This window comes from Manacus candei, unplaced genomic scaffold (assembly GCF_025592945.1).
Source record: "Manacus candei isolate 608988 ecotype Guabito, Panama unplaced genomic scaffold, ASM2559294v1 h1tg000010l, whole genome shotgun sequence".
NCBI lineage: Eukaryota > Metazoa > Chordata > Aves > Passeriformes > Pipridae > Manacus > Manacus candei.
This window is the reverse complement of record NW_026138058.1, coordinates 534,382-555,980: the sequence shown is the minus strand read 5'-3', so window position 1 is coordinate 555,980 and position 21,599 is coordinate 534,382. Positions and strand designations below refer to the sequence as shown.

Genomic DNA, 21,599 nt, shown 5'->3' with positions numbered 1-21,599 from the left:
AGGAATTGATAACTTCAGCGAAGATTTCTAACCGTCATGGCTCACACCACATACAATCAGATGCATGTCAAGGTATCCTTAGTTTCCAACACCTTTTGTTATTTTCGGGAAACTCTTCCTGATGCCTTGTTCCATAGTATTTCAGTGAAACCGCACACGGTCATTTGGTAGTCCTTGGCTGGAATGGATACCATTTTAGGAAGTTATGTCTGCTGGCAGGTAAGTTTCTGTTGGCCTATGATCAAGGATATCACAGTGAACTGATCTCTCATTGCTACTGGAATAGAGACAGAGCTCCCTGGTATGCTGCCAGACCTACCATGATGATTTACTCAAAAGCCCTTACCAGAGGGCTGCTAACTACAGCCAAGAATCTAGGAGCCTGATATTGCAGTTGAAATCACATTCCATTACAACATGAATGCCTGATTAGGATACCTGGGCTACTGTGTTCCAGATAAAATTCATGGCATGGTGAATTTTTTGCAATATCCTTCAACATTAAACTGCTTGAAATAAAGAAGTATTCCGTACAAGCTTGTGCCACCAGATTCAGAAATGCCTAAATTAAAGGTTCTGTTTGTTTGGTTGTTTTCACATTAGACCAGGTTCAGCTAGAGAGCTCTTCTAGGTAGGTGTTTCAGCAAATTCAGTTGATATTCACCCACAGCATCTACACACAAGCAAGTTAAATGTGTCCTGAGTGGTGCTGGAGGATTAATGGATTGCTGTATTGTGCAGCAATTCCCTACCGTCACCTGGGAAGGCGTAATGCATATGTTAGTAGCATTTGCCAGACCAATTTACCTAGGACATCACTAGCGATACAGTAACTTCACAGTATCAGCGCAACTAAACCTAGAGAACCTCCATTTAATCATTGGAGTGTAGAAGGCTAACCTACCATGATCATGAAGTCACATTATGCATCCTGAGAAACACTTATGGTTCACGATCTGTTATGCAGCTCTAGTAAGCCTACAATTCTCATCTCAAAGAAGCTGTATGGGTTAACTGAAAGGATTTAAACGCAACTGAATCAGATACATAAGAAAGTATTTCTCCTGAGTGCTTGCCTCTACACAGAAAACAGCACGTTCAAGCAGTTTCACACAGGTGCCTCAGCTCAAGGGGGAATGGCTAATGGTAAGTCTGAGATTCCACTGAATGCTTCTCAGTTTGTCTAACAGACAAATATCACCAACAGCTCATATAGCTGCATATTATATATGACACCGCAAGCGATTTAGCAACTTTGGCCAATTTCTGAAGTGCCCTGTGTGCACTTTGCTATCAAACTACAGGAATAGAAACTCCCTTAAGATATACAAAACTGCTTGAAAATCCCAATCATCAGAAAAAAAGCAGCAATTCCTTTACTCAAAATAAACCGGGTCCTCTCTAGGATTACATTCCCAAAGGAAACAGATGAGGAAGGACTGGCTCTCTGATCAACAGCTCACACAGTGCCCATGTCATCTCAAAGCAGGCTGCCCAGGTGACATGCCATGATATTTCAGATTTTCCTTACTAAGCCATGTGAAATGCAACCCAAGGTACAAAAATACATAGAGAGAAACATGGAGTGCAGTAAGAAGTTAGTCATCACAGAACAAGATCTGGAATGATCACACAGGTCAGACAACAGAGGATTAGGCCCATTAACATGAGCCAAGGAGGGATTCTGTGCAGCACTTGATACATTGTGCCCTGCCAGAGCTATTCCAATAAAGCCAATCCATAGAAGCATCCCAGTTGCTAAGTCGTGTTAATAAGACTCAACTGTTTAATGACCAAGACTTTGGCTGACTGCATACATGTTCTCTTAATGATATTTAGAGCACCAGCATGTTTCCTCAGGCAGAGCTTTGTCAATGCAGAGCAGGATTTTAACCAGGATGCTATCCTGCTGAACTCAAGCTTACCTTGAGGCCTGCCAACGGCATGGTTCTGGCATGTTGTGTTAGACATGGAAACCTTAAACACACACGCTTGCCGCGAGCCTTCTTGGATTGAAGCAAGAGGTATGTTGCTGACATGTGGTCATATTTCCACTGGCAAGACACAGAGAGAAAAAGAGTATTTTAATCTCCTCTTTGGAAACCTTGCAAATATGAGGCAAGCTCAGCCTTCTGAAAATTTCTGCGTCTCCACAAGTTTTTCCACCCTAATGTTGGATCACAGCGTAATTTCAGACTTCAGGTGAATCACTTTATGTGTCTGAGATCATGAAACAGGCACTACGGAGGTTCTTTGCAAGTTAGTTTGCAGTTCATGTGCTAGCATGGAAACTAATGCTGGGATCAGGATCTATATCTACTGAAGTGAATGGCAAACCTAGTAATTGGGTTTATCCAATATTTTAACCATATTTTTGAAGTCCCTCCTGCCCATTCTTCCCCTACAAACAGCACCAACTTTTTGCAGGATTTTCAGCAACTCTGCTTGTGTGAGGAACACAAGCACCGTGTTTGATAGGTCTGCAGCATATACAGTTAGTTTGAATTAGTTATAAGGGATTAGAAGTCCTTCAGTAAAGGACTATGCAAATATCACAAAGCTATTTGGAAGGACTTTTCCCCATGTAGACAGACTTTTCTGATCATTTGCTGTAACTGAAAAACAAGGAGCATCGACTCCACAAACCTATCGTAAGTATAACACACAGTTTCAAAGTCTGCTTCTGCTACAGTTACATGGGAAACCCAACTGTTGAAAAAAAACCCCAACTATTGTCACTGCTAACAATTACAAAGAAGCAAAAAATTCAATTTTAAGGAGGAATTTTCAGATTCAGGTAAAAGCTGGAGTATGCATCATGCTTTAAGTCTCTTCTACAGTTTGCAATGTTATTGCTAACCTTTGCACAATTCTTCTAGAAGTAGTCAGTTCAACTTTTGTCAGTTGTAGTCAAAAGTGACTCACTACTTTTAAAAAACTGAATAGTGACTCCAAAAAAATACATATTTTGTAGTCTACCTTGGTGTTGCTCTGATATTTTTCTCCTTTTTTCTTCACCTGCTACTTATTGAACCATTTCAAAGCAAAGAGCTAACCCAGCAAATGGCATCTGTTGTTCAACTATAAATTTCTGTAAATCTACTTTAACTTCCAGAGATTCAGAAGGATTTTACCATAGTGGGAAATAACAGTAAGATTTAGGAAACATCATGAGCACAATTAAAAGATAAAAAGAAATAAACAAATTTGAACTTCAGAACTATAGTTACAAGCTACAGGCAGATTCTAGTTCTGCAGGGGTTCCTTAAATCTGCAAAGTATTTAAAATGTCATACTTGAGAATACATGACACAGTATCTGATAACACAGTAAATTTTTTTACTCTATTACCATCATTAATTACTGTAAGTTACTGATATATACTCCTTACCTCTGTTATTAATTCCATTATAGTCTCCCTGCTCTGCTCATGAAACACAGAAAGCTCTGTTATGCAGTCCTCATCAAGATGTCCCAGCTGTAAGAACATGATGGATATTGAAACATGAGGTTTTCAAGTTGTCTCATAATCCACACCTCACAGTGACACTGTCATGAAACCCAGTGGGCTGAATCAATAGTCAACGATGATTTTAGACCTTATCTTTCAAATGTTCAGCATCATAACTAAACATTGTAGGGAGTAGACTGTAAAAGTCATACAGCTTCACAGTCTGGCCCCTCACAGCTGAGAGCTTGTGAATTCAAGTAAGCCACCCAACAGGAGGTGAGATTTTTACTAGATAAGAGGCCGTTCTTTCATCTGTCCATAAATATCCAAAGCCACTAGATATGCATATCTTTTCCAGAGCCAGCTAGTAGCACTGACACTGCAAGCACAGTCAAGCTCTTCTTTATGTAGAGAAACAGTGGCATCTGGTGACAACATACAGGAACTTCTCAGCACTTTCTGCTGACAACCAGATTATTCTGGTTTTTTTCCTCTGCCTTCATCTCTCACACAAGTAAAACAAGTGACAGAGAGACAGCACAAATATTCTTTCAATGAGATTGAATTTTTTATTTCAGTGAGGACTACATACAAGACAGACCATAATCATGTCTTAGCATGCTCTCCAGAATATTTGTGTTTTACACCTTAAACAAAGTATCAAGCAGCCTGGAGAAGGAATTGGTCATTCATATGAAGAAATACTTCACATTTTGATGAGAATTCAGTTATCTTGCAGATTCAGCTGCAGAATATGATGAAAACACATTTGAAATTTCTCCACAAGAGAAATCAAGAGCAAATAATAATATTTTGACAGTTAAAGAATCAGAAAGGAACCATGGCCATCTCAAAGTTCATCTTTGAAGAAATGCCTTCACACCCCCATACTGTAAGGATGGTAATAAGCCAGTAAAGATTACATTAAACACTTCAATATTCATCTGACCAGAGTACTTACTGGGTATTTACTTTGCCACTCAACAGCATCAGAGTAGCCTTGCATAAGCCAAGGGTGACTTAACAGGTGTTTGACTGTAATCCTCTTCTTTGGGTCAACCTGGTGGGCAATAAAAATCAAAGTGATACATAAGCTGTGGAGAAGTGAAAAAATAATTTGTCTTCTACACAGAATGGGTGGCTAGGGGTAAAAATGGAAACCAATACTGTTTCAGAACTTCATCAAAAGGAAGCTCACACTCAAAGATGTGAGCTGTGAAGGACAGTTACAGAAACTGTCAAGTTACAATATATGTCCCAGGGATATACAGCACTGACTACATTCCCTAGGCGTAGCCCAAATACATATTTAGTAAGTTTACCTTCATTTACAAAAGAGCTCTTGTTTTTATAGTACATTAAGAACAACTGAAAGCAAGCTGTTCAAAGACTCTGTTAAATCATTTAAACTTTGTTTAATTATTTCCATTCTCAAATATTTTTGAGCCAAAGGCAACGGTAATAATTTCTTCAAAAGTGTATAAGAATTAAATTCCTTTTTCAAACACTGAATTCTTTTTAAATGTTTCAGTGATGTAATGTTTTGACCTATGTAACAGTACTTTATAGACCTATGCAACAGAAACAATACCTTTACCTGCAGCATTTGGTCAAGGAGCAGTGTACTACTAGGAGAGAGCCACTTCGGAATACTGTATTTTCCTCTCTGCAGAAAAGAAGAGGATTTAAACTAACCTTGAATCTCAGAAGGAACTACTAAAGTACTTGGACAATAGTAACATCTGCACCCGGAAAAAAAAGAATAGCAGGAACATGTTAGCTTTAAGAATGACTTGAATAAACATCATGGTAGTACTAAAACCCAGCTGCATCAGTAAGGAAAATACCATGTTTGAATCACCAGCTGTAGTTTCGACCCATTCAGCTTGTTTGAAACTTCCATCTCTGCCCACTTTTGCAGCTAACCTGCTCCTTTATCCATTGTATCAAGTCAATACTGAAGTTCTAGAAGTGCAAACATGCTGGAGTATGAATGACTGATATTAGCGCTCCGAAATGTGAAGATTCACTGAAAACAATACTTTTCAGACACTAAAAGTACACCATCCTCAGTATTAAGATATTCTTTTTTTGAACAGGTTAAATCTAATGCTCAATCTTATACTGCAGACAGGAGAAAGGTTACAGGTCTAAGAGGTAAGTTTTTTTCAATCAGATGATTTACTGTTGGTTTTCTTTAATTCTCAATTAGAAGAAAATTGAAAACTGCTTTCAGAGGTGAGGTACAACAGTGGCTAAAAACCAAACCAAATTCACCATCAAGGATCATTTACTTTGCAATGAAAATTGACAAAAAAAATAAAATTAATAAACAGTCATTGTCAAATAATCTATTTATCATTCTGTCATGGCAGTTTTCTTTCTACAGATAAATTCCTCAATGAAAAAACATTTGCATTATATGCAGCCTGCATTTCTAAGCAGAGTATGTACTGCTTTGACATCACGGTTAAAGAATTTAGCTTACCTCTTTACAGACCTTAGTAAAAGGTTATTTGTGAATAGTTTGTTGGGTGTTTCACAATGCAGTTTTACTCTGAAACTAAATAATGTATGTAATCTACATTTTGCTTTTAATATATTGCTACAGAAAATGATGTAGCAAACAATTCTCATCTACTGGACTATGGGCAATGCCGGATAGGTTGCGATATCTACCAGGTACATAAGATCACACCAGATATAAGGGTTTTTTTACAGAATTTACACCACAACTTGATTTTTCATTCAAAAGACATTCATTCTAGTATTCCCAAATGAAGAGAGGTGGAACATTCTGAGGAAAGAAACATTGTATGTAAGTCATACGATTCTAATTAGATTCAAACAGCAGATTTGACTTGGAGCAACTGGTCCAAATTGAGATTACAATAAATTTCAGGATTTGTAATGTGTGAAATTAAATTCCAGAACAGTGGGTAAGTATTCTCATTTCAAGCAATTTCCAGTTCATAGCCACATGAAATTAAAACAAATTTGGAGTGGAAATAGTAAGACTGCATCTTAACACCTGTGACACGACTGGGTTTTGACCACTTCCAGACTAAACTTTAAAATGTCATCGCTTGTCTCAGCACACTTCAGCACTAGCATTATTTGGTCAACACTCCTCAACACTCATGTGGTTTAGTTTTAGGTAGTCCTGCAAGAAGCAGGGAGTTGGACTTCATAGCTCCCTTCCAACTCAAGATATTCTATGACTATGTGAGTATGGAAGTCATGTAATTTTAATGGCACCTCATCTAAACATCAGCACCTTTACACAACCTCTTTGAAGCCATTGCTTCCTTCTTATTTTTTAGAGTTCTCTGCAACCACTCAAACCAAGCTTCCTAGGGATCTTCTATCCAGGTATTTAAGTCCGCTCCAATTCCAGAATAAAAAGCCACACTCTTTGATGAACTAGTCTGGTGCTTCATGGAGACCAGACTGTTAGCACGCTAAAAAGACTTCCTGTGCAGAGCAGTGTCAGCTGCCTCCTGCCAAAGTAGCCCTTGAACACCTCAAGGAGTTTTTCTAGGGGGGTTTAAACATACTAGACTCTGGACAAGAGAAGGAGAACGAGATAGATGAACCCAAAGCCCATACTGAACACTGCTGTTCCTCATCCCACTCACTTAGTGTAAGCTTTATCAACATAGATTTTATGGCAGCTCAGAAAGTGGCTGGCAGAGGTGCATGTGTGATAAAAAATAGCATCTGTTTAGCCACATCAAGAGGAGTTTACAGGGAAACAGAACCAATGGCTTAATTATATAACTTACTATTTATTCAACTCATTTAGGAGGAGGAAAGTGTAAGAGCAGATGCAGAATCCTGCTTTTCCTAGATATGAGAATAGCTGACATTTAAGAACAATACTTTTGGTAAACCATAAAATACAAGGAGAAGATAGATAAAGGCTCAGACACAAAAATCTGGGCCACTAGCAAGAAAATGCTTCTACTGAAGCTCAGTTTTCTACCGTATCACAGGACTGGCCTAGAGTCCTGCAAAGGCTGATGGAAAACAGAAACAAATCCAAAACAAAATATTGATCAGAAAAGTAACAAAGCATAACAAAATTCCACAAATAAGCCTTTTGCCCAAAGCACAGCTCAACAGGTTCTGTCATCAGAAAGCAAAAGCCTCTCATAATGCTTAGAGATGCCTGTTCCTCATGTATTCTAGCACCATCAATACCTACCAGTATCTTCCTGTAGACAGCCATGACATTGTCATCATCAAAGGGGAGAAAACCACACAGCAGAGCATACAGCAGTACTCCCATACTCCAAATATCTGCCTAAAAAATAAAAGAGTGAGAGTTCACAAACCTGATCTGTCTAAAATGGCTCAGACACAGGTAACACTGTCTCTCTTTGGCACATGCAACTCACTAAAAGTAGGCTCCCTAAGTCTTTACATTTCAAGTGAAAGCACACAACCTGAATTCAGTTTTCAATTCACTCAAGCTGGAGCACTGGTAAAACTATTATCCTCTCCTTAGGTCACCAAATTGCTGCATTACCTTCAGCCTACGAGGATGTCTCAAGCAAAAATGAAATCAAACTCATTGGAAGAGATTTTGTACTGAAATGTATTACCGATTACAATACCTATCAGCACAGTTATAATCAGCTTTAAAGCCCCTCTATTTTTTCTATATAGTCATGAAAAAGTCCATGTGCCTCATACTGTAATTCACACTTCAATCATAAAGCAAAAGGAGGTTTAGAGAAGCACTGACTTCATGGAAAACAAAACAAAAAAAAGAAAACAAGAGTTAGAGGACAGGGACAGTGGTGCAAAGGGCAGTAAAGGAAAAAAGACTGACTCCACCCAACAGTAGAGCCAGCTAAGTTTGAGTGAATTGCAATTACAGCATTTTGGATGGATTTACAGAGGCAAGTAGCAGGCCCTAATGTTCCAGACATGGAATCAAAGTTGGATAAATGCCACAGTTTTTCTTCTCTCTAATTTTACTACACTGCACAGTACAAAGAGCAAGTTTTCATACACAAATTTAAAGGTAAAGTACACAAGACACTGAGACTGCATAAAAATTTCACAACAAGAGTTGAATAATTAACAAATTGCTGCTTGAAATAATGTAGACGGAAGAAGTATAAGTTACTTTTTGCAGGGCACTAAAACACAGAGTAACACCTGGAGACAGTGAAGGATTAGTCAGACATGAACAAGCCAGCTGGCTAAGAGCATGATATGCTATTCCAGGCTGTGACTGCTGTCAGTCATACAGCTTCTGAGAGCCACTGAGGCAACATTATCCAGTGGCATTGAAGAGAGACATCAAGGGAATGTATCTCAACCTCACCACCTTTAAATACAAAGGAGGCAGGAAAAAAACCACCCTAATTCACAGTTGTGCTACATACCTCTGAGCCAATGTATGCTTTGCCCTGAATCAGCTCTGGTGCTGCATAAGCTGGGCTTCCACAGCATGTGTTCAGATGGTAGTCAAGGCCACCCTAGAACAAGACAAGAAATCAATGACACAGAAGCACTGGCTCTAACACAGATGGTGTTTTCTAGCAACAACATAAGAGGCCTCAGAGGCTTCATTTTCCTCTGTTGTCTATCTACATCCACCTTATATTTTGCTTTGGCATAATATATGGGTTCACGAGGCAAAAACTGTCCACGGCCATGAGTGTCCTGCAGACATTCAGATCCCAAGCTGCTCATTCACGTGTTATCCCACTAGTCTTTTCTGCAGCTCCTCCTCCGATAGGAATACTTCCTTTCATGACCACAAAGAGAAGAGATGGAACTTGGGAAGCAGTGATCCAAGAGCTACTGGGCATGAGGCTGGTTGGATATTTATACCAATATTTAAAGCAATAACTTCATAAAGAACCACAAAAAAATGCTCCCTTATTAAAACCATGTAAATACTTTGCCTGGGCTTTGTTCTAAGCAGATCAGAGTAAGATGACATTGTACCATCAAGACAGTGGTTGCAAGGTGCTCTAACTTGAGTCAGCTAAAACAATCCGAGGACTTTGGGTCAGGCAAGACTTTCTTCTCATTAAATTGTTTCTTACAAGCACCTACCTTGCAGGTGAAGCTGACAGAGCAGCAGTCTAGAAATCAACTCTAAACTTGGAAAACAACTGTACAAGCATATGGATCCAGAGGCTTTGTAAATGTAAGGGGAATCTATTTGATTTGATCCACAATCTCCACACATAGACAAATCTTATGAAAAAAGACACACACCACCGAAATTTATTGGGGAAAAATGCACACCAACATAACTCTTACAGTACAGGCAGGTATTCCACACACACAAGGTGATCTCTGCCTTATATTGGGATAAAAGATGAAGTATAAGATGAGAAAGTGATCTGAAATTCTGCTTAGAACATGCAGGTTACTGCTTTCTCATACTGTTAAGGCTCCACCAAGAAATCAGCAATGGGACAACAACTAGACAAACAGCTTGAATTCAATGCAAGGCTCTGCACTGCACGTTGAAGTTACATCTGCAATTCTTATGTGTGCACTGTAGCTGATTTAGCTCTGCTCTGTGAGAGCAACTGACACTCTTACCTTTGGCTTTGCACAAAGTCCAAAGTCTATCAGCTTCAGGTTATGTTCCTCATCAATCAGCAAATTTTCCTAGTAAAAGAGAAAGCAGTAATGAATTCTTCTGTAACCCAAGTCATTCCAGAAACAACATTTCCTTTCATATTATTTCTTCTTGCCATTAGCAGCTAGAATTTACCTAGAGCTCTCCTCTGGAGATTTTGACCAGTTGTTAATGATTATGTCCTGTATTCTGGACAGGCAATATGAGCTCCTACCTGCTGAGAAGGGCCTGGAAGTTTGCTAGACAGGAAGTTGAGTGTGAGGCAGAAGCCTGCCCTGGCAGAAAAGGGAGCCAGCAATATCCCAGGTGGTATGAAAAGGAGCAGAGCTGGCAGAGTAGGGGAACTGACTCACCCTCTGTTCAGCACAGCAAGAACAGCCCATCGAGTTTCTGCCCACCCTCCCAGCACAGGAAAGACATCAAACGAAGGTAAGCTCCATGGTTAGGCACAAGCCTGCCAAGGATGCTGGAGCGCTTTTTCAGTGAGGAGAGCCTGAGGGAGAGACACTCTGCAGGTGAGAAAGCGTCAGTGGAGGCCTCATAGCAGCCTTTTAATTCCTTCAAGGGGGGGCCTGAAGACAGAGTCAGCCCCTCCACAGCAGCATGTGGTGGGATGATGACTGGAACTAAGGAAAACCCTTTCTCTTCGTAAGGAAGAAAGCAGAGACACTGTGCCTCATCCTTGGGAGAGGTCCAAGATGTGACTGGATAAAGCCTCAAGAAGCTCAGTCTGATGCTGTTTTGAGCAACAGATTCAAACAGAAGCCACTAGAAGTCACTTCCCACCCAAAGTATGACATGATCCTATAAATCTGTCAGCACTCCAGCTATGAGACAACTCCTTCCAAGAGATGCAATGAAGGTTTTCCTTGGAGAGAAGTTCTTTGGAGACAATGATTTTATGAGCTGCCTAGTAAAATGCTTGTACAGTAAGAATTTGCTTTTCTCAGGGTTGCCAGCGTCTCTAGACATGCAGACTTCTAACCCCTTCAAAGAGAAATGGTCTCAAGGCTTCCATTTGCTAAACCCACACTTAAACCCTGCAGTGACAGCAAAGCCACAGGTCCTGTGGCATGTCCCTCCCCCTGCGCCCTGTTGAGTTTAAGCTGTGGGGGTCACCATTCTCCTTTGGGCATGACGGTTTGCACAACAGAGAGGAAGCATAACAACTCTCTCTGGGTACAAGCTGAAATAAAGAGGATAGAAGGAATGCCTAAGCACCAAATCAGATCTGTGTCTGCTCCAGTCTCAACTGAGTGCACTGTTCTGCTTCTCTTTCAGAGGAAGTTCCTTCCTCAGATACAGACACATCCAGCTCAGCTGAGGAACAAAGCATCAAGTAGAAATAATGCTCTTTCAGCAAATGTTAGAGAAGATGTTAGATAAACCTGCTCCATATTGAGAAATAAAACTGGGTCTTCATTATTATTTGTGCAAATCTGACTACTGTTCAGACTTACTGGTTTGAGATCCCTGTGGGCGTATCCTTGACTGTGCACATAAGCAATTGCTGAAACAACCTGCCGAAAAAATACACGAGCTTCCTCCTCGGAAAGGCGGTCCTTAGAAATTATGTAATCAAACAACTCTCCTCCAGGACAGTACTGCACAAAGGTAGGAGAAAGAAAACATTTGGAATACAGTCATGAAATCTAAACGCGAACGAAAGCACTCTTCCTTTCCCTCTGCTTTATCCCAGCAGCATCCAAGTGTGTTCCAGGCCAGCCTGCAACAAACCCAACAAGCCCAGGAGCCCAACTGTTGCCCAACGTGTTGCTATAGACATGTCACTTTAACATCACAGGCAACAGAAACTGCCCAGGAGGTGACAACTCTGTGGGAGTTCTGGGGTCCTGTGTATCCCACTGGTGCTAGTTTTTGGAGCATGAGATGGGCATTAAAGTTAGTTAGGACAGAACATATTGCCAGCTTTATTTTTAAACTATGGCACCTTGGACACACTTGCCATTGAGATGACTTTCTAAGAATTGTTTCATTTGGACTTAGTCACCATCTGCTGCTATAGCTAAACCCAGGGACCTTTGTCATAGCAGAAGCACGGTTTCTTACCTCTAAAACCATGAATATTTTCTGAGGTGTTTCAATCACATGATACAACCGGCAAATGTGCTGGTGACTCAAGTCCTTCATGGCATCAATTTCTAATTTAACACGAGGCAAATCATCCTAAGAGAACACAACAGCAAGCTATGAAATTGCCAACTAGTTTGACAGCCTGTACATCACAGTAAGTAGACTACTGCACAACATTAAATGTCACAGCACAGTCCAACTGCTCAAACTCAAGCAGCTCCAGCTCTGTCACTGCTCACACACTAGTCAGCAAAGCCCCAAGTGATAGATGTACAATTGCTACTATTCTCATCAGCACTGCGTTTGAATTACTGTAATTTATTTTGTCATTCATTATTTAAATCTATAACTCCCTCAGTTTTACAGCCAGAGAATGTTGCCCACTCCATATGAGGGCACAGAATTTTGTGGTGCTCTGTTAACATTCTTTCAAGCCCATAGCATCCACCACCAGCCCACAGAGACAGTTGCACCTGTGCTCCCAAGAACTCCACAGAAACAGAACGTTACCGACTTAGAAGTATCTTTTGACTTACCTGTAGAGCAAGTTTGTCCATGATTTTTATCGCAACTTTTTCACCAGTGAGACGATGCCGCGCAAGTTTTACCTTTGCAAACCCACCTAGAATTTGAAACAGAGATGTGTAAAGCTCTGCATGGCAACAAGCTTTCTCACCTGTGACCTCAATCGCCCTGGAACACGTCCTATATGCACAGCATACAGCACCTTTGTTAGGGGAAAAAGTGATCACTCCACTACCTTCCAGCTACATTTCCAGACTTCTGTCTCGCAAAATACACCCTGGAAATATGATCCACTGCCTCCGCAGTAACAGTTAATCTCTGCTCAGATAAACGCTCAGGCGGGCGAACACGTCACATACACCTGTCTGCATTCCCAGACTGAGCCCACCTGTGCCGACTGTTCCGTGTAATTCATAGTACTTGAGAACTTCCGCATAGTCACCTCCGGCCATTCTGCGACCCGCAGGGGCTAGGCAGCTCTTCTCAGCTCCTGAGAGGAGAGATCGTAGCCCGCGCTCACGCTTTCGGGCACGGGAAGCGCCTCGGTTGCGGCCCCGGGGAGGGCGGCTGCTCTCACGGGCAAGTTCGAGGCGGACTCCGTAAGGGCTATCCGGTGACAGGCGCGAGCGAGTCCCGGTCCCCAGGGCGGTGCCAGCAAGAGACTCCCAAGTTCAACCCCGCTGGGAGCAGCGACCCCGCAGCGCAGTCGCCTCGGGAGCCCGTTACCGTTCAAATCTCCCGCTTCCGGCTGCCGGGCCCGAGGGGCCAATCACCTCACGCTGCCGGACCGGAACGGGTAGGGATGGGAGGGGCGTGCCAGGAGGGAGGGCTAGAGCGAGCGGATGCCGCCACGGTGGGTGGGTGTCAACTCCCGGCTCGCAGCAAAGGTGGGCGGCCTCGGCCGCGAACGGTCCCCTGCAGAGACGGGAAACAGCACCCGTACCTTTCAGGAAGCGCATCCACGCCTGCAGCCACCTGAGACTGCAATGGGACCAGCATTGCTGGGGCTGTCGCCACGCACAAGATGGCAGCCGGGACTGCGGGCCCCGGGAGACGAAGCCTCCCAGCGCGCTCGGCGGCCCCTCCCGTCCCAGGCCCGGCCACCCGCGGCACCCTGCGCGGCCTGCTCGTGGGCGCCCCTGGCCACGGTGAGGCATGGCTCTGGCCTGGAGCAGCGCAGGACAGGCGGAGAGGTCACTGTCATCCCCTCTGTCCCTCTGTGTAGATGGCCATTAACAGACAACAGGCTCATTATGCAGTATTGCAGCTTTGCTCTGTACACACAAAACCCACAAGCCAGTCTGTAACCTCATGTGTCAGTTAATTTAAAAATGCAGGAAATGTGAGAGGAAAAGGGCAGGAGACATGAGTGAAAAAACGTGAGGGAAATGTGAGGGGAGAAAAGGCCAGGAAACGTGAGAGGAAAGCATAAGAAACATGGGGGGAGAGAAAAGCCAGGAAATGTGAGGGGAAAAGGTGGGAAACACGAGGGAAAAAAAGGCAAGAAATGTGATGAGGAAAAGAGCAGGAAGTGTGAGGGAGAAAGTGTGAGAAACATGAAGGGGAAAGTGGGGAACATGCGTGGGAAAAAGGCCAGGGAATGGGACAGGAAAAGGGTGGGAAACAAGCAGAAAAAAGCATGAGAAATGTGAGGGGGAAATTATGAGAAACACAAAGGGGAAAGTTTGGGAAACATGAGGGGGAAAAGGTGGGAAACATGAGTGAAAAAAAGGGGGGGAAAGTGAAAGAAACATGAGGGGAAATGGTGGGCAACATCAGACGGAAAAGGACAGAAAACCTGAGGAGAGAAAAAGGGCAGGAAACATGAAGGGGAAAGTGCTAAAACGAGAGGGGGAAAGTCTTGAGAGGGGGAAAGTCTTGAGAAACGTGAGGGGAAAAGTGTGAAGAACATGAGAGGGAAAGTAGGAGTAAAGTGAGGGGAGAAAAAGTCTAGAAAATGTGAGGGGAAAAGTGTGAGAGATGTAAGGGGGAAAGTGAAGAGTACTAGTTTGACTTAGACAGTAAGAAAGACTGAATTGCAGTGCAAAATCAGTAGCTCTGCTCACCTTGAGTTCTGGCTGTCCAAACGACAGTTCTCTGCAGGCACAGCTACACAGAGTTTGGCTTCCCGGTGCTGCTGAAAACGTCCTAGAATCCCACCATACTGGAGGTTGCTTTCCATGCTTAGTCAGAAGTTCTGTGTAACCTTAGTTGAAATGTAAGACCTGCAGAGAGTGACTTCTGCTCTCTGACTGGGGGACAGACTGCTGGGTTTGAGTGAGGTTTCTCCTGATGTTTTAAATGTTCTCAGAATCCACATGTAAATCTTTATCTACAGGAGGAAGCTGAAAATAAACAAAAGAGAGAGCAGCTGGAACACTTGTGGAAGGACATGGGCAGTGTGAGTGTGCAGGGAAGCAGGTACCTCCCCAGGAAGATAAAGTTTACTGCAGAAGTTTTCTGAAGAGTTTGCCTTGTGAAGTAATACAGTGCTTCTTTGTCCTCACAAGAAGTGTGAAAGCAGCTCCATGTTAGAGCAGTGGGGCTTTAGTTCCTGTGGGATTGGTCACACTTAGCTCTTCTTGTGTCAGTCACAGGTTTGGAAGAAACCCCACTGTGTAGCTAAAGCAGTGAACCTACTAGAAATAATGAAATACTTTAAAAAGGTGAAACGGTCAGATTAGAATATGAGAAAGTTCTGCTGTTGGCTGCACTGTTCCTTATATGAGCCAAGTAGGTGCTGAAGGAGTCAGTCCTGTGCCTGGGATCCTCAAGCAGCTTTCTGTCCCCTTAGAGCAGGTGTTCATTGCTGTGTTTTTGTGTAGATAGAAACCTTACCTTTAGCAAGCTGGTTTGTGTACAGCCGTTTCTGTTCCCTTCAAGGACCTGATGCTTCTGCAATGGGTCCCTCTGAGCTAATACTAACAGTGAGGAACTCTTGATGAAGAGCAAGAAGAGAGGGAGGGTGACACTGATGACATTGACCATGAAGGTAAGGGAATGAGGTCTAAAAGCTGCCTGTCTAGTCAAGAAATCCCCTCTGTATTTCATGATCTGGATGGACTGTAAGGAGAGCTTAGAAAACAAGCAAACATTCAGTCACCTGACGTGTCAGAATCTGTAGCAGAAGCTCAGCTGCAATGGTCACTCTAGGGGTATCACTCTGTAACCTTTGTGAAAGTTGAATTTTAAATTTTCTATTCAAGTAATTAATAGGTGTATAACACACATAAACCAGAGAATGCAGTGACCTCTGAACCTGATTGATGCACAGATGTGTCCATCATCTTTTTGGCCTTACAGTTTCTGCCCCTGGCTCTCTTCCCTTTTCCTGTGACTATGGTCTTGGAGCAATCTTCTAAGTTGTTACAGTGTGATTTTTCTCTTACATAGCTCACAGACTCAATCTTCATTCTTTCCCTGTTCCACTGATGGGTAGGATCACTTATTTCCTTTGCCCTGTAATGTAGTTGAAGATGGAATAGACTTTCTATGTTGCTTTGGCTGTCCTGAATCTAGCTTTTTTTCAGTAACGCAAGTAGAACAAGTACTGAAATAGCACTGAACTGTCATTTCTTCCCTCAGTGACTGAGGAGAGTCATGAAGAACCAGCCTTCAGAAACTTTATGCAGGACATGTGGATGAAATGCCAGAGGAGAAGCAACCTGAATGAATGAGACCTTCAGAAACAGAAGGTTTGGAATCAGTTGTAATGGAGTTAAAACTGAAGGAACGGCATAAAGAAACTTGCACGGAACCATGCATGAAGACTTTTATCCGTGAACAACTTCCTCTGATAGATTTTTATTTTTCTTTCTGCAGTAACTTTTGGTCCGATGAGTTAAAGGTCTTGCAGCCAACTGACTGCACATTTGGCCATCTGCCACTGTGGCTTCCTGAAGCTGAAGGAACCAGAAATTATTCAGATCTCTCTGTTGAGAGCTTAGATTTTGAGCTCTGACAGCATTAGCATCCAGAGTACTCACTGGTCCCCAGAGGCACCTTCTGTTTGCTGAGTGCAGTCAGGCATCTGCTGCAGCCAGGGCACAACTTGATCGATCCACTGTTTGATGTTTTGGTTTTCATTAAATAGATTTTATGTACTAAGAAATGCATGATGGTTAATAGAAGAAGATTTCATGTCACCATTCTAAGGTGAGACTTTTCCCCCGTGCTTGCAGCCTATCCTGCAATCGGTTATGTCTATCTCGTATTGGCCTCATTAGCCACCAGCATGCCTGTAATAAATGTGGACAGAGCCTTCCTTAATCTTCATTCGCGAAGCCTAGCCGTGATGATGCAGCCTATCCATATGGATGCACAGCAAATGCATCTTAAGTATATTACAACCCTGCAGGTTACCTGGTGAAAACGGGGAGGTCCCTTTGCCCACGTTGCCTTTCTCTTGCCCCTCTCCAGCCTGAGGCCACTCCTCTGTTCACTCACTCTGGCCTCACTGTCCTACACGATGCCTCTTCTGTCTTCTCTGATGGCTGCTGCCAAGAAAAGAGGACACAGTGAGTCCCAAGTGCTGACTCCTCACCACTACACCTGGAGAACCACTATGCCAGCCCCTCAGTGATTCCACCTTCAGCCCTATCCCCATACGCTGGGATAGCTACTCTGGGGCTGAAGCTGGAATATAGTGTCTAGAGCTGGACCCGAAGTAAACATCCTGCTCTGATCAAGGAGCAACTTCACTTGGTGGTGGGAAGACGTGGAGCTGGAGCTGAAATCACTGTAGGGCTGGGATTGCAGAGAGGTGTGCCAGAGAGTGGTTCGCAGAACCTGGGCGCAGATCAACTTCAGCATCAGCGGGGACTGCGCGGGAGGAGGGTGGGCGGCGGGCAGGGGGACAGAGGGGGTCGGGACGGCACTTAAAAGATTTCGGCCAGGGAGCTGATCTCAGCCCAGTCGGGGCAGTTTTAAGTCCCCGCAGAAGCAAAACGGCTGCGGGGGGAGAGGCGGTCAGAGACGCACTGCTGCTCTGCGTCCTCCCCGCTCCCCGCCGCCGACTCCCGGCCCACCACGTCGCCGCTGCTCCCCGGTCCCCCATGCCGCACAGTCCGCCTTCGGGACCCGGAACCGTCCCGTGTGCCGGTGGGGGGCTCCCCGAGGGGCTCTGCAGGGGCCTTGGGGCCGGGACCCCGGGAGTGCGGCCCGACCAAGGGGCGGGGCAGGGGACGGGGTCCCGGGAGCGGGACGGCCACGGACCCGCGGGAAGGGCCCCTCCGACACGGCTTTCGTCCCTCCGCCCGACCACTCGAGCACCTCCCGCTACCCGCGGCCGCGGCCCCGCGGGCTCCAAACCCCGCCAATCCCGGCCCGCCTTTCTCGGCGCCGTCCAATCACAGCCCGCCTTTTCAATCCGGCCGCGGTCCCGCAAGCTCTGCCCGCTCAGCCGCGGCGCGGCCCTTCCGCGCGGCCCCGCCCCCCCGTTCCCCTCTGGCGCTGCTGGGACCACGGAAGGGCGGTGGGAGCTCCGCGGTTACGTCTCGTCCGGGAGCTCTCCCAGCAGAAGGGGAGGGAGGCGGGGAGTGGGCGGGAGGGGCTCCAGGAGCGGGGCCTGCGGGGCCAGCGGGGTTCTCGGGAACGGGCGGGCGGGGATTTGCGGGGCTGGCACGGGGGGGCGAGGCTGTGCGGGCCGCAGGCTATAAATAACGGGGGGGGGGGGAGGGGGAGGGCGGCGCGTTAGGGCAATTCGGCGGCGGGTGTGGAAGCGGCGCTGGAGCTGCGGGAGCCGGAGCGGGATCGGCGGTGAGCTGGGGCGGGACTCCCGCGGCTGCCGCTCCAGGCACCTGGCCTGCCTTGGGCACAGGGGTCGCTCTCTCCGGGAGCTTCTGGCTCCCGACGTGCAGGTCCGATCCTGGCCCGCCACTCCCAGCCCGCTTTTCTCCGCTCCGTCCAATCGCAGCCCGCCCTTTCCCGTAAGCTGTGCCCGCTCAGCCGCGGCGCGGAGGCGCCCCCTTCTCCACCTCGACCCCCGCGTTCCCCTCAGGCGCCAGTCTCGGCGCCTATGCTTCGGGATCCGGCGGAGCCGCGCCTGCGCTGCCGCGGCGCCCGCAGGCGCTGTTGGAAGGGCGGGCGGGAGGTCCGCGGTCCCGTCCCGTCCAGGAGTTCTCCCGGGAGAAGGGGAGGGAGGCGGGGAGCGGGCGGAAGCGGAGCAGCCCCTGGGAGCGGGGCCTGAGGGGACAGCGGCGTTCTTGGGGACGGGCAGGGCGGGAACGGGCAGGCGGGGATTGGCGGGGCCGGACGCTGCCGGACGCTGGGATTGGCTGGGCTGGCACGGGGAGGCGGGGCTGTGCGGGCTGCGGGCTACAAATAACGTGGGCGGCGGGCCCTCGGGGCAGTTCTGCGGAGGGGCTGGGGGCGGCGCTGGAGCGGCGGGAGCCGACCCGGTATCGGCGCGGCCACTGGGCCGAGGAGCGGCGGTGAGCCAGGGTGGGACCTTCGCAGCTGCCGCTCCAGGGAGCGGTGGGGAGCCATGGGGTAGCACCCCCTCGGCTACCGATCCAGGGGGAGCCGGGGTCGGTCCTCCACAGCTGCCGAGGCAGGGCGTTGGGTAGGCGGTGTCCCGGGGCAGCTGTGCCGGCCGGCTTTAGTCAGTGCCCAGTGGGGGAGCAGCCCGTGCTCAGGGGTGCTCCCCCGAACCAGAAGGACTAGAATGCAGCCTCTCAGGGGGGCTGGTATTGAAAGTATTGTTACGAAGAAAAGTAATAAAAGGTGTTTCATTCTATTATCACTTTATTTTACTTTTATTTTCATCTTTGACTACTTGATTGTTTATTCTATTGTTTTGTTGCTGTAGTACTGTTCCCATTGGGATGGGTGGGACAGCTCCTAGAGATATTTAAGTGAATGACTGAAGCTGATTTGTGGCCTTGTCAACAGCCCCGGGCTGCAGAGATACCCAGAAGCAGCTTTAGGCAGAGGCAGCAGAAAGCTGAGGACCTGGAGCTCAGGCAGCAGAGCTGGTGGAGACATAAAGTCGGTAGGGCTGTGGGCAAAATGAGTGAGGCTGGGTTAAGGAGCATGGACCTGGCATAAGTACTACAGACATGGAGCTGGGATAAAAATAGTCAGGCTTGGCATGGAATGTGGGCTTGAAAGCTGGGGTGGAAAACTCAGACCTTTAACAAAAGAAAGATGCTAGGGTTGGAACGTGCAGGAGCTTTACTGGGAGCTGGCAGAGAAATAAACTTGGGGGTCTGGCTATGGGACAGGGAGAGTGGAGCTTGGAAAGGGACCGTGGAGCAGGGATAAGGACCATGGCACTGGAGCAGAAATCACTGTAGGACTGAGACAGGGAATGTGGCACCATCACTGAAATCCCTGTGTGGTGGCATAGGGATTGTAAAGTGGGAATGTGGACAGGGAGACTGGGGCTGAAATCAGTATTGGGCTGGAATTGCGTCTCTGGAGCTGGGAGAGTGTCTCAAGCTCGGATAGAGACTGTGGCACTGTCACTGAAATCCCTGTGCAGCTGTGAAATAGGGATTGATGGGTGGGAAGAGCTGAAATCAGTATAGGGCAGGGATTGCAACTTTGGAGTTGGGATAAGAGTTGTGGGGCTGTAGGAGTAACTGGGGGACTGGGATTGGGAGTGTGAGGTTGGAGCTGGAAAGTCCCAGAGCTGGAGCCAAGATGAAGATCCTGCAGTGAGAACCTGGAACAGCTTCCCGTGGCGGTGCTGGCAAGATGCAGAGCTACTGCTGAGAGAGCAGAGCTGGCAGTGAAATGAAGCTTGTGGGTCTCGAGCTGAAATCACAGTTGCACCCCAGTGTCCCTGTTGGAAAAATCCTTGCTTTCGATTTATGAAATGGCAAAAAATACCTGCAGGACAAGGAAAATGGCAGCAAGAAGTCCTTTATTGCAGTGCTGGGTGCAATCCCAAGTCACATGGCTTGGAAAGCACACGCGGTTTGAAAAACAGCGCTCTTTTTGTACCCTTTTGGTTACATAAGCTGTTAAATATTCAACAGGTGACAGGTATTTTACCTTAAAAGGTAATTTTTCGAATTCAGGAGGGGATGTCACCCTCCCTCCTGATTGATTGATGACGTACCCCCCTGTACACGTACAGGAGGGTCTTTCTGCACACAAAGGCCGGCCATGTGGCCAGGGTATATTTTCCATTTTTATAATTTTCCCTATCCAGCGTGGCGGCCGCTGGGGAGCCCACCCAGCGTAGCCCCCCAGCGGCTTGGCTGGGGGCTGGGAGTCTGCCTGGCGGCCATATCACCATTGGCAAATCAGAGCTCAAATCAGTTCAGCAGTTTAATTACCTAGGTAGCCTCATCTCCTCGGATGGTAAGATTGACGGGGAGACAGACAACAGGTTAGCAAAGGCATACAGTGCCTTCAGAAAGCTTCATAAAAGAGTTTGACGAAATAAACACCTGAAGAAAAGTACAAAGGTCAGTGTTTACAGAGCCACAGTGCTGTCTACTCTCTTATACGGATCTGAATCATGGGTCATCTACAGCCACCACCTGCGTCTCCTAGAACGCTTCCATCAACGCTGTCTCCACACAATCCTAAACATCCACTGGTCAGATTACGTGACCAATACATCTGTTCTAGAACACAGCTGCGTTGGGCAGGGCACATCTCCAGGATGAAGGACCGCCACCTCCCTAAGATCTTGCTCTATGGTGAACACGCAAGAGAGGAGCCCCAAAGAGAAGATACAAGGACTCCCTGAAACAACATCTCAGCCTTGGCCGTACTGATCATCATAACTGGTCTACTCTGGCCTCCAGTCGGGAGGTCTGGAGACACACCATCTATAACGCTGCTGATGCTTTTGAGAACGCAGCAGGATCAACCTTGAGGAGAAAAGACAATGCAGAAAGAATCGTGCCTTGCAGAATTTACCATCTAAGGAGTCTTTCTGCTGTGCCTTTTGCAACC

At 46.2% G+C, this 21,599-nt stretch overlaps 2 protein-coding genes across 6 annotated transcripts in view; both read right to left on the bottom strand.

Annotated features, from left to right (window-relative positions):
• MELK (maternal embryonic leucine zipper kinase) overlaps positions 1 to 17,338 on the bottom strand; it is a 28,898-nt gene extending 11,560 nt beyond the window's left edge. For 2 of the 5 annotated variants that reach the window (XM_051777625.1, XM_051777626.1), the window contains exons 1-13: positions 17,049 to 17,338; positions 14,753 to 15,031; positions 13,075 to 13,176; positions 12,698 to 12,783; positions 12,138 to 12,254; positions 11,528 to 11,671; positions 10,028 to 10,096; positions 8,851 to 8,943; positions 7,659 to 7,757; positions 5,049 to 5,117; positions 4,413 to 4,511; positions 3,392 to 3,478; positions 1,926 to 2,054 (exon numbers count right to left, since the gene is read on the bottom strand). In XM_051777625.1, the coding sequence (XP_051633585.1) occupies positions 1,926 to 2,054; positions 3,392 to 3,478; positions 4,413 to 4,511; positions 5,049 to 5,117; positions 7,659 to 7,757; positions 8,851 to 8,943; positions 10,028 to 10,096; positions 11,528 to 11,671; positions 12,138 to 12,254; positions 12,698 to 12,783; positions 13,075 to 13,138 (1,056 nt within the window). In that variant the 5' untranslated portion in view covers positions 13,139 to 13,176; positions 14,753 to 15,031; positions 17,049 to 17,338. Of the gene's footprint in view, positions 1 to 1,925; positions 2,055 to 3,391; positions 3,479 to 4,412; positions 4,512 to 5,048; positions 5,118 to 7,658; positions 7,758 to 8,850; positions 8,944 to 10,027; positions 10,097 to 11,527; positions 11,672 to 12,137; positions 12,255 to 12,697; positions 12,784 to 13,074; positions 13,469 to 14,752; positions 15,032 to 17,048 lie in introns of those variants that run through there. The other 3 variants (XM_051777623.1, XM_051777624.1, XM_051777622.1) reach the window with 3 other exon arrangements.
• Positions 17,339 to 17,611: 273 nt separating this feature from the next.
• LOC127466560 (uncharacterized) lies at positions 17,612 to 19,172 on the bottom strand. Its single transcript, XM_051777454.1, has 3 exons — positions 19,082 to 19,172; positions 18,179 to 19,001; positions 17,612 to 17,756 (listed from the first exon to the last, which is right to left on the bottom strand). Exons 1-3 carry the CDS (start codon positions 19,170 to 19,172, stop codon positions 17,612 to 17,614), a joined length of 1,059 nt encoding a protein of 352 aa, XP_051633414.1.
• Between the last annotated feature and the right edge of the window lie 2,427 nt (positions 19,173 to 21,599).

What these genes read in the sequence shown, in the direction of transcription:
- LOC127466560 (XM_051777454.1), bottom strand. Translation starts at nt 19,172, where the DNA reads ATGGCTCCCCACCGCTCCCTGGAGCGGCAGCTGCGAAGGTCCCACCCT. An exon ending in AGTGGCCGCGCCGATACCGG is followed by an intron (nt 19,002 to 19,081) that starts GTCGGCTCCCGC and finishes CGTTATTTGTAG; the next exon opens with CCCGCAGCCCGCACAGCCCC. An exon ending in GGAGAGCTCCCGGACGAGAC is followed by an intron (nt 17,757 to 18,178) that starts GTAACCGCGGAG and finishes CGGGTCCCGAAG; the next exon opens with GCGGACTGTGCGGCATGGGG.